This window comes from Patella vulgata, chromosome 8, assembly GCF_932274485.2.
Source record: "Patella vulgata chromosome 8, xgPatVulg1.2, whole genome shotgun sequence".
Lineage (NCBI taxonomy): Eukaryota > Metazoa > Mollusca > Gastropoda > Patellidae > Patella > Patella vulgata.
Genome location: NC_065886.2, coordinates 28604606 through 28616065, shown reverse-complemented (window position 1 = coordinate 28616065; position 11460 = coordinate 28604606). Strand labels below are relative to the sequence as shown.

General features: G+C 36.7%; 1 protein-coding gene across 1 annotated transcript; it reads right to left on the bottom strand.

Moving 5' to 3' along the window:
* Positions 1–2832: 2832 nt before the first annotated feature.
* Positions 2833–6570, bottom strand: LOC126829591 (uncharacterized). Its single transcript, XM_050559544.2, has 2 exons — positions 6478–6570; positions 2833–6162 (listed from the first exon to the last, which is right to left on the bottom strand). The coding sequence occupies exon 2, from the start codon at positions 6090–6092 to the stop codon at positions 5184–5186; it is 909 nt and encodes a 302-aa protein (XP_050415501.1). The 5' UTR covers positions 6093–6162; positions 6478–6570; the 3' UTR covers positions 2833–5183.
* Between the last annotated feature and the right edge of the window lie 4890 nt (positions 6571–11460).

Below are 11460 nucleotides of genomic sequence, written 5' to 3'. Positions count from 1 at the left end.
TTATTGCTACACTTAGCATGGTAAAGCATTGTTACATATAAATTATCTTCCCCTTTGTCGTCGTAAGGATAGGCCAAACAGAACACAATGTCATGTACTCTGCGCATGCTGTTACGAATTGATACAGTCGTTTCGAGAATTACTTTTTATTATGTATCGCCTACAGGCCGCAATTCTGCCTGAATCATTTTGGAACTTGGCATAGTTCTTCCTTATAACATAAGTTAATATAACTATAGTTAATATTTTGTCTATAAATACTCTACAGGTCGCTATTAGTAACTGATTTGGTTTAAATTCTGCATAATCAATGAGTTCAATAACAGGAGTTCAATAACTGGTCCATGCCCAACATCCATGGACAGTGCCACGCCAACTTTTTAAGTTAGAGGCACACGTATTGCCTCTATTAAGGACAGCATCTATTGATTTTAGTGCATGCTCCCCTTTTTTTGTCTCTCCAACGGGTCGCAGTTCTGGATCGATCATCTTAGAACTTGGCATACACATTCCTTATAGCCCTAGGGCAGCGCCTATAGATTTGGGTGTCCAGTCTGCATTTTTGTTAATATTTGGTGTATAAATATTCCACAGGTTGCAATTATTAAAGAAATATATTGGAGGATGTTCGACTCCCAGGGGTGTTGCCATGTCTAGTATAATAGGAACAAATGAGTAATACATTTTAAATCAAAACATGGATGTAAATGGGAGAAAAATTAAAATACGTACCTACCTGCCAAACCGCGACTCGATTTTAAATTCTGTGTTCCGGATTGCCTCTTCTATTGTCGGTCATAGGGGGTACCATTGATATTAAGCAATGTGCGACCTGCAGGTCTGGAGTTACCTCCCCTTTGCCCAAATCCTTATCATACTGTATTTAAATTTTGCGTGAAGCAATGGGGTCATGACATGATGAACTATGTTCAGCGGCCCCGACCTTCACTTCATTTGTTACCTCCGTTTTGCCGAAAACCTTGTTAATGTGATACACGCTATATCGGTATTCGGCTTTACATAAAGCGTATGAACATAATATACATTAGCTTTCTTGAAGGAAATCCTTATCAAATTTGGTCAATATGCACACTCCCCGTTCACATAAGCTGTTGTTGCAACAAAGCTGCTGTGTGGACGCATTTCCACGCTCTGTATGGTTGTCTTCCAGTAGCTGCAAGACCATGTGAGACAGAGTCACACACTTATTGCAGCATTAAAGATAGCCACGCAATGCTTAGCAATACGCGCCCATATAGCAACTAAATATCCGAAAGGTAAACTTTTGTGAAAAAATCATAAATCTCTGGAATAGGTGGTGTAGAACATTGTTGGGGTGGGTGTTTTTTATGTGTGAAGGGGATGGGGTGGTGTGGGGCTAGTTGTAACTCCAGAACATAAAGTTATGGAACGCTCAGAATCGATAAAGTTGTGGAATAGGGTTCGCCCCCTCTCAATTTCACAAGGTTTTCGGAAAAGGAGACACAGCTCTATAACGCTGATTCATCATCTCACTACCACAATGCTGCACACCAAATTTGAAAATAATCCACTAAAAACTGTAGCCTCTATCAGTTACGTCCACACGGTCTTTGGTTAAGTGAGAGTGCGTGTGTGTGGGTGTGTGTGTGTGAACCCGTACAGATGGTCCTGTCAAGGCCAACATAATGCCTCATACCAAATTGGAAAATAATCCGTTAAAGTGAGAGAGAGATAGAGAGAGAGAGAGAGAGAGAGAGAGAAATGGGGTTTAACGTCCACTCGACACAAACTAGGTCATTTCGGGACTAACATATGGTTTAATTTTATTTCAATAATTCGCTTGCGCATAGGGGTCTTTAGCAGTGGGAGGAAACCGGAGGACCCGGAGAAAACCCACGAGGTTGGACAGGCGACCTTACTCCTTGTCACGTACAACCGGATCCGTTAAAGAACAAGCCTCTTTGGCGTTCTTAAGACATTCTGCAAAGTAGGGTAACTCCAGAACGGAAGGTCGTTAAAGGGTGATTATAGGTAGGGTTCGTCCTACCAATGTCTTTATCACGTTAACCGGCTTGTCTGCCAATGTGGGGGTAATTCCGGAATGAAGGGTCGCCAAATTCTAAATATTATTAGGGGTAGCCCTTTCCCCTTTAGGGGAAAACCACGAGAACACGACAGAGGCTACAAATTTCAACCGATTCTTTTCAAATAAGGTGTGAAGCGTTGTGATAATGGGAAGATGAACCCTATCGATATTCAGCATTCCGCGACCTTCCGTGCCAGAGTTACGCTCCTTTTGCCGAAAACCCTGTGAAAGAGAAAAAGGCAACAGTTTTTAACGTTTTTTTTTTTTTGTTTTTTTTTGAGGCATTGAGGTTATGAGGGAGCGAACTCGATAAACAGCACTAGGGATGACTTATCATATACAGTATTTTGCGGTTGTGCTGTGATAGGTTGCAGCCAGAAACACGACTAAAGGTTTAAAATGGGTATTGCCTAGTTTTGTGGAGGTTATGTTCCTGTTTTGCGGGTAGAATTTGTTGTTTTTTTAATGTTCAACAAACAGCTTGTGCCTCCCTTTTTAGGACCGACCCATGTGGCCCTGGGACCCTGGTAGAGATGTATGTGGTGTCGTCCTCTCAGTCCTATGTCCAGAAATATATAGTTTGTTTCTAGATATAGTTTGGTTCGGTGAAATAATCGCCCCCAACTTCGAAACCTCTCTATCCCCTCTTCTCTCTCCGGCGGAGTCGGATTTTTATGCAAACCATATCAGACTGTTAAAGATCACAGATAGTTTGGCAATTAAAATCATAACAAATCGAGAGATATAACATAATAAGGCACACATTTATTTGCAGAAAATAACAGACATGTAAAGATGACAATAGTTTGGCAATTAAAATCATATCATTTCGGGAGAAAATCGTTATTTAAAAATTGAATTTCTCAGTTTTCTCCAAAGAGGAAAAAGTACAGATCATGTGAATAATTTAACGAAAGTACAACATAAATATACGGTTATAGCACATGAGTACTAAAAAGTATGATAATGTCTTTAAGTAAAAGTTGATTAAATGTTGCGAGTAAACATTCTTAAACACGTGTAACATTATACGTGTACTATTATTGGTTGGATAACTTCGTCAAGAGACAAAATAAAAATATAACTTTAAAGTTACAATTTCATATTTTCTAAGAAAGTCAAAACATAATTATTTCTATGTCTTTTGCTCAACAGGTTGTCAACTCACCATTATACGATCATAGGTTATCTTTCTCACATTTAAAAATCTTCACACCGGAAATAATAACACAATTACCTCGCTTGTTTTCGTATTCCCCACCATGGAATAGCTATCTTCAATTGAATTTGAAGTTGAAAATGATATTTTTGCCAATTTCTCAACTGGCAATAGTGAATTATAGGATTAATAGGATTATTCTTTAACAAGGTAGGACTGTTTATAGATACCATCTATTTTAGGGCTTTATTTTAATACATTTTAAAAATATAACTTAAAAATATCAAATTGTAACTTTAATAAACCATATAAAACACAATTACATAAAAATACAAAAATAAAATACCATTTAATATTTCAATATATTATATATGGTTATATCATTGATTTTCATACAAAGCACAACAAATATTTACCCCACCAAAAAAAATAAATAATTAAATTTCTTAACTTCTGAATTATCTATGGAAATACAGAAATCCATAATCCTGGCCCAATCCCCAATGATTTTGTTATTCCTCACATGCCAATTATTGGTCGTTCTGGTCGATTTATCTTTGTAACAGAAAACCTTAGATTGCTGAAAATTAACAGGTTCATTTTAGTCGCAGACCACTGCATATCGATAGGGTTCATCCTCTCATGACCCCAACTTTTGCTTGAAACCGAATTTGAAAAATAAATCCGTCAAGAACTGAAGTCTCTGTTGCGTTAACAAGGTGTGTGTGTGTGTGTGTGTGTGTGTGAGTGGGTCAATCCCGGAACATGAGCTCGCACAATGCCGAATATATCGATAGGGTTCGTCCTCTCATGACGCCAATTTGAACAAATATATGTTAAAAACTGTAGCCCGCCTCTGTATCGTGTTAAACGTTTCATACCAAATATGAAACAAATCTATTAAATACCGTAGCCTCTATCGCTTTAACACTGTTTTCGGAAAATGGGGGTCGCTCAAGAATAAAAGGTCGCGGAGCGCTGATAATCGATAGGGATCGTCCTCTGATAAAAAAAAAAACCAGTGTTCCCACCAAACCCAAACTGTAGCATCTATCGCTTTAACAATCTAACTGTAGACAGACGGACGGAAGGACATGAGTGACTGACGACATACTAAATACAAAAATGAGTGACATACATAGACACAGTAGTGCTAATTCGGTGCCTAAACAGCACTTTAATAAATAATTAAGTCAACAGTGAGGTTGATGACCCCCGCCTCAAACCCAAAATATATAGATGACACTCACGAATCACTTGCACATTTATTTATTTATAACACATCTAGCAATTAATCAAATTGTTTATTACACTACCTAATCAGGAATGATCATTATCGAACTTATATTAGTGAAAGTATTGATGTAATGAAAATATACACCAAGTTTCAGCAATCCCCTACAGTTAGAAGTAGAATTATTTTATTCTAAACTATTGGCTAATCACAATGCTTATCTCTGTCATCTATACCAAATTTGAACAAATGCAATTTGATGAGAAGCACAGTTATTGGGCTCCAAAGGGTAAATGGGCAGACAAGACAGGCGGATTGCTGCTTAGCGTTAGCAGAATATACTCACCGTTGAACTCAATCAAGAAATACACTCAACGAACATCTATCTGAATTATTGTTTTCCACAGGGTATGAGCTTACCAACCCGCTCATTAATCGAACGCAGTCAAGACATTCGCCAAATGAATATGCACACACAATTTGAACATTCTACATCAATTAGAAGCAGAAATATTGTGTCCCAAAGTCTCGACCAATGAAATTGCCCATCAGCGCCCGAAGTCAAGAAATGCACCTAACGAACAAGCACACAAAGTTGTAATATTGCAGGCCAATTAGAAGCAGGGTTCATGTGTCACAAATAGTGTGAAGAACAGACAACAGATGGACAGACAGGCGGACAAACCATTTTAACAGGTCCCATTTTCTTCAAATTGCGGATTTTAACCAAACAGGGTAAATATTTTAAGATCACCATTTTCTTGCGAGATATACAACTGCCCGCGCTCGTCAAAGCCCACTGTGACAGGATTTTCAAGGCCATCTTGTTCAGTGAGAATGTGTCCTAGAAATTTACCTTCGTTAGATAGTTTCTCCACTAAGCATCTGGATTGATCTACAATATAAATATAACCATCACTATCTGATGTGACACCTAGAGGTACCTCAAATTCATGATGACACTCTGGATGACAATTAAACTTGACTGTACCATCTTGATCCATACATACCAACGACTTTTTACCATGATCTGAGATCAACACAATTCCTTTTGATGTAACGGATATATTTTCTGGACAGGTGAAAATAGATTTTCCTTCAAATGAGCTAACAGATTTGACGATTTTAACGTGATCTTTGATTTCAAGAAAATCCACCGTGACAGGATTATCCCATACAGCACTTGCGACAAACCTATCTTTGTTTATACATGCTAAGCTATAGTACTGCTTCTCGGTTTCTAGCGACTTCTCTAGGGTTAATCCCTCATTCAATGAATAGAAGGAAAGTTTCTTGGACTCAAAGAAACTAACCGCTATCTTGTCGTCGGCTACTTTTGTTATGCTACTTGGTTTATCATCTAACGTGTATCTATTCGTTAACAATTCGCCATCTCCAAGAGAAAATGTTTTAATACACTCGTTATGGCTATCTAAAACAACCATAGTTTCTCTTCCACCAACTGGTAATAACAACACACCAACTGAACCACAATCATCATCATCACCTTCTAGATTCATAGAAAAACATTTTTCTAATTTAGCCTTCGTTTCGTACTCCATTGCCACGTAGGCTGTCGATGGGTCTTTGAAACAGGAACAGAGGGAGCCACGTTTCACCAAGGACATCATAGAACAGATAATCGTGTTTTAGAACTAGCTATTAAATACGTCTTGATAACCGGTTGCCCTTTTCTCCTCCCTAGAAAAATAAAATTGAAATATGCATAAAGACAATCATTGTACAATTATTGTACATGAAGAATATGGAAACAGAGTTAATGTTAATCCATTATTAATCAAATATCGACGAAATTTTGCTTGGCACATTATTATTCCGCAATGATACGTATCGAATACTTAACTTTTATAATTAGCATGTTTGAATCAATATTACTATCTGTATGCAGATGGAACAGGAATCTACACGTACATTATTTATGTCTTCTATAGTGATTAAAACATAGACTTTAATTCACGTTGATAAAACGGGTTATATCCTAATACAGACACCTACCGTTATCAATTGAAGTCTTGGTAGCATGCGCTATAAAATACCAAATCTTGATCTGTCTTTCTTGACAAACCTACATAATCAATAATCTTCTATCATGTGATGTCTTCGCCCAATCAGCATCAAAGTAAAATGTTTGTCATGGTAGCGATAAACAAGACAACTGCAGACTTTGATTATATTCCAGCAATAATAGATTTCTGTCTTAAAACAACACATTAACTGATGAAAGGCCTGTATTGATCCATATTATTCTCCGCGCTTAATCCGGAAACATCATTGTATATGCTTAAATTGTATTCTACCATTCTTCATACTGCACTAAAATAGCTATAGAGAAACAATTATGTTTACTTTGGTAACTATGGCGAGTATGCTACACAGACAGTGTTGATAGAATATATTATTCCTACCAGCTTAATTCAATTACATACTTTAATAACAGACCCGATGTGCTAAAGCCATGTCCCACAGTTGTGATTGTAGGATGCAGAAAATTAAATTTTGATAATTTCGTATATTTGTGGAAAACATTTTCAACATTTCTGAAAAACAATTTCAACATTTCTGAAAAACAATTTCAACATTTCTGAAAAACAATTTCAACATTTCTGAAACTTTGAAAATTTTATGGGCTACCTTACAAAATATTGTTCTATTGCCTAAAAAGACTTCTCACATGAAATTTCAGGTAAAACGAAGGTGATTTAGGTGGTCCACCAAGCCTTCAGAGTTCTGTCACGCAGCTCCAGCACATTTTAACAAAATAATTGCTTAAATCACCGAAATTTCTTTAATATTGACAGCAAAGCAAGCAATATGATACAAACACTTTCTGTGGGTGTCATATACAACTAAACGCGATCCGCAGTCTGCATAGCTCACAACTCCGGTCCAAATTACTTCAGTTGACTGGTATCCGAACTAATAACTTTTGCTAGACAGCTAGTCAGGTTTTGCGATGTTTTGCTTGGAGTAAAAGCTTACCGTAAGTAGATTTGGAAAGCCAAAACTCTCATGATGCTTGTGAGTAACAAAAATGTGCGAGATGACTACCGAGAACTTTCGCAGTTATGCCTTGTCTTCCTGGATCCAGAATACCAGTGTAAATTAATGAGACCAGGCGCCATTCACAAGGCTCAGTAGATGGTTAAGCTGCGGTACTGTATCAAAATTTGTTTATTCCAGCAACACATAGCACTTCTTCCGACAGGTACCTTTATATCACCTCAGCAAGTTGAAACAAAATAGTCAGGAGGTTTGTTTATTTTGTTGTGCTCTTGTACTACACTTGATGGGTAAAGTTTCCTAGTACCGAGGCTGCCTGGAATGATCTGCAGTTGTAAAAGAATCTGCCATTAAGGCATTCGATCGCCACATATAGTATCTCACTCAAGAATTGGTAGCATTAGTTCTATTCGGCAGCTACCTTCCCATCAAAGAAAAACGCGGCGTTGCTCAAAAGCTGCTTGAAATAAAGCCTGACCAGCTCAGTCCCACCGGTGAATCCATTTGGTTCCAGATATGGGGAACCAAAATTCCCGAACAAAATTACACAGACTTCTACACTGACAGGCTTTGTTGGTCCATACTCTTGGTATTTGTTCCGAATCATGTAGTTGGACCCTGGATTTCTGTCTCCGAATTTTAAAGAGTGGGAAGACTCGGAGCAATACAAGGAAAACGTTAACAATGTGCAGGCCATCAATGTCGTCAATGACTGTGCTGAGAGAGATGTCGAACTTGGCTCGGATTACTTAGCTTCTGCTAGGAAAGAGGAAATCTGCTCGAGGTAGTGGAAAAGAACAGAAAAGACATACCTAGCCAGGTAACGGTCATTTTAATTACAATTTAAGCAAGAGTTTTCGCAGCTTACGTACTCACTATAAATATCTATACATTATATATTTGACCAGTGTGTTTGTTGATAATCAATTGTGATTATTTTAGTGTTGTTTGTTTTCAATACCGATATGTTTAATTTTCTGACCAAGAAAGATCTTCACATACACTGTAAAAAGTATCTGTATTTTAAAATCACTATGCTTTGTTATTTGAAGGAAATTATCCATATTATCACAGAAATATCTGTGATTTGAGATAAAATCAGGATCCTGTTTCTCGAAATCCTAACTAAAGATAAAATCCAAATTTTAGTAGATACTTCAATTTTGATTGGCTAAGCACTAAAATCAGTCTAATATTATCCAATCAAATTACTAAAATTTGGATTTTATCTTCGTAAAAATTTCGTGAAACAGGCCCCAGAATCTGTTGCTTTAGTTGCATTTCTGTTTTTTGACAGAAACGTCGGTATTTTTACATACTTTCAGTATATCAACTGATGAGATCTGTTTATTAACAATATAAATTGTATTAGTAATCAAAAATCTGTAACATTCCAGAATATCATGTATATTAACAGCACTGTTCTGATAATTCACAGCGTTATACTGTTGGATTCGGTTAACGCATGCGCGTCGCAGACTTTACTTATGGCGGTGAATGTTCGAATGTGCGCTGACGATGCAGAAAAAAGAACAGAGGGAAATCAACAATAAGATGTGAAGGTAAGTCTTCCTAATAATATGTATGTGTGAAGACAAATCTACAGCATAGATACAGGTTGGAATTTGTTCAGTTTGGACTAACAACTGGGGTCCTGTGTGCTATTGACAGTACATGTTAAACAACCGTAAGCCCTACACTGTTATATCCGCTGCCTTGGCAAGATTTCGCTGATAGGATACCCCATGACATATGCGGGAAAGTTAACACCTTTTAATGTCATGTTTCTGTACATGTTTCATTATTTTATTTCAGGTATGTATTGAAGATTAAATAAATTGCAAGAAGAAGAAGATAAGTGCTAAAGTAGAAAGTATAGTAAATCACAAAATGTAAGCCTTGTAAAATTTCTTGCTCTTAATTTCTGTCCATTTTTAATATTTTTGTAAATTCATGACTGAAAAATTACATTTACAGAAAATAAATTATTTTTTACAAATGATTTTGTTTTATATTTAACCAAAATAATTATGTTAAAGAACAGAAAATCTTCTGTCAGCAGATTTACCAGATTTTTTTTCTGTAACTTTACCTTTTTAAATTTTCTAGAAAATCAATTCTTTTTCTAGAATCATACTCAAAAGCAGAAGTCAGTGCACGTCTGTTAATGACATATTATCTGGATCAATATTGGGATCCATATTATTTTTATAAATGATTTACCTTCATACCTATCCTCTAAAACCAACCTCTTTGTAGATGAGGCAACAGTATACACCTCTGAGTCTACTGTCAAATAATTAGAACACAAACTTCAACTTGATGCCCATATAGTATTAGCATAGTGTGGTAAAAACACGAGATTAATGTAAAATATACTGCCGAAGTTTACCCTTGACTAGACAAATTGAAAATTCTTTAAAATAGTAAATCGACATATCTATAATCAATGTATATTTATCTATAAAATGCCCTGATTACTTATTTGACCTCTTACCTTATTATCAAACTCCTTATGACCATCTTAACAATAAACTTACTACTCTCAAGCCAAATATTAATATAGATAAAAGCATAATAACACAACTTTATGGATTTACTACTTCTTGGTTTATTACATGCAACTGTTCGTTGTCGGCGGCCTCTTTAAAAACTTTAGATAACTTAAAACTTTTCTGGAAAAAACTTCCTCTTTACCTTAAATTACCAAATTAATAATGCCAAATAGATGGGCAACGAGTTTTGTAATATTGTAAAACTCGTCGCTATGACCAAACGCGTGACAGTGTCTTTACGAAAATTGTAATAGAGAATTAGGTACCTATTACCAAACGTGTTGCCATTACCAAACGGGTTGCGACAAAGCCTTCGAAACAATTAAGTTATCGTTGACGACTACTCCAGTCCCGGCATTTTATCATCCTAATAAACTCACTTTCGAAACTTGTGATAGTTCTTATTACGCCCTTGGAGCAGAACTTAGTGAACTACAACCCACTGGAGAAATTCGTTGCTTTTGACTCAATAATTTTCAATAACCATAAAGTATAAGATAGAAAGAAGCCCTTGTATGTACATGGGTCGTCACGAAGTGGGATAGGTATTTGAGAGGTCGACATTTTAAGTTAATTTACCTCTCTTCTACAACCATCAGAAAATGCTTCTGGGCACAGGCCAGCCAGAATAGCTCGATATCCTGCAACTCTTCTGGGGTGTAATATGACCAGTGAATACAAGAAACAATCGTGCAGCGGTATAACTGATTCGCTCACTCTCCGGGCTACCTACAAATAATTTATCAATCACATCTGAAGTTGCTGTTGATGAAATTAGTTTATGTAGCTCACGAATCAACGAATCAGTAAAGTTATCCCCTAATTATATTTCATCAGATTCTGGCCTACAGACGGCGATTATTGGTTAATGTACTCTTTGATTCATTTGGCTTGAATTTAGGTCTAATTCTATACAAATAGTCCGAAATTAGTGACAGATCTAAGTTCAACCTGAATTCAGGTCGATTAGATCTGAAATAGATCCAAGTTAAATCCGATTCACCGTTATTTAGGTAGAAACTGGATCTAATTTAGATCTAATAGACCGGAATTTAGGTTGAACTTAGATCGGTCACCAATGTAGATGTAATTAGACCTAAAATCAGGCCGAGGGAATTTAGAGAGTGGCCTTTCAATTGATTCATGTTGATCTCGTTTACTGATTGCTTGGTGTGTGTGTGCATTGCCACAGGAGGAGAGTTCTCGAAATTCTTACGGTTTGCCACGACAGAACCCAGTTTGACGAAAAACGCTCGCGATTCGTCGATACTACCCATTAGTGTAGATACTATCACCATATTCAGATTCAAGTTCCAACTTAGTGATAGCCCAGAGGTCATTATCACTCTAATAAAATAAAACACGTTTACCAAGATATCCGAAAGTTCTGTGATAAGTTAAAGGAAAATCAACTTTCCTACTC

Bases quoted from the DNA above. Each gene is read 5' to 3' on its own strand.
- LOC126829591 (XM_050559544.2), bottom strand. From the start codon at position 6,092: ATGATGTCCTTGGTGAAACGTGGCTCCCTCTGTTCCTGTTTCAAAGAC.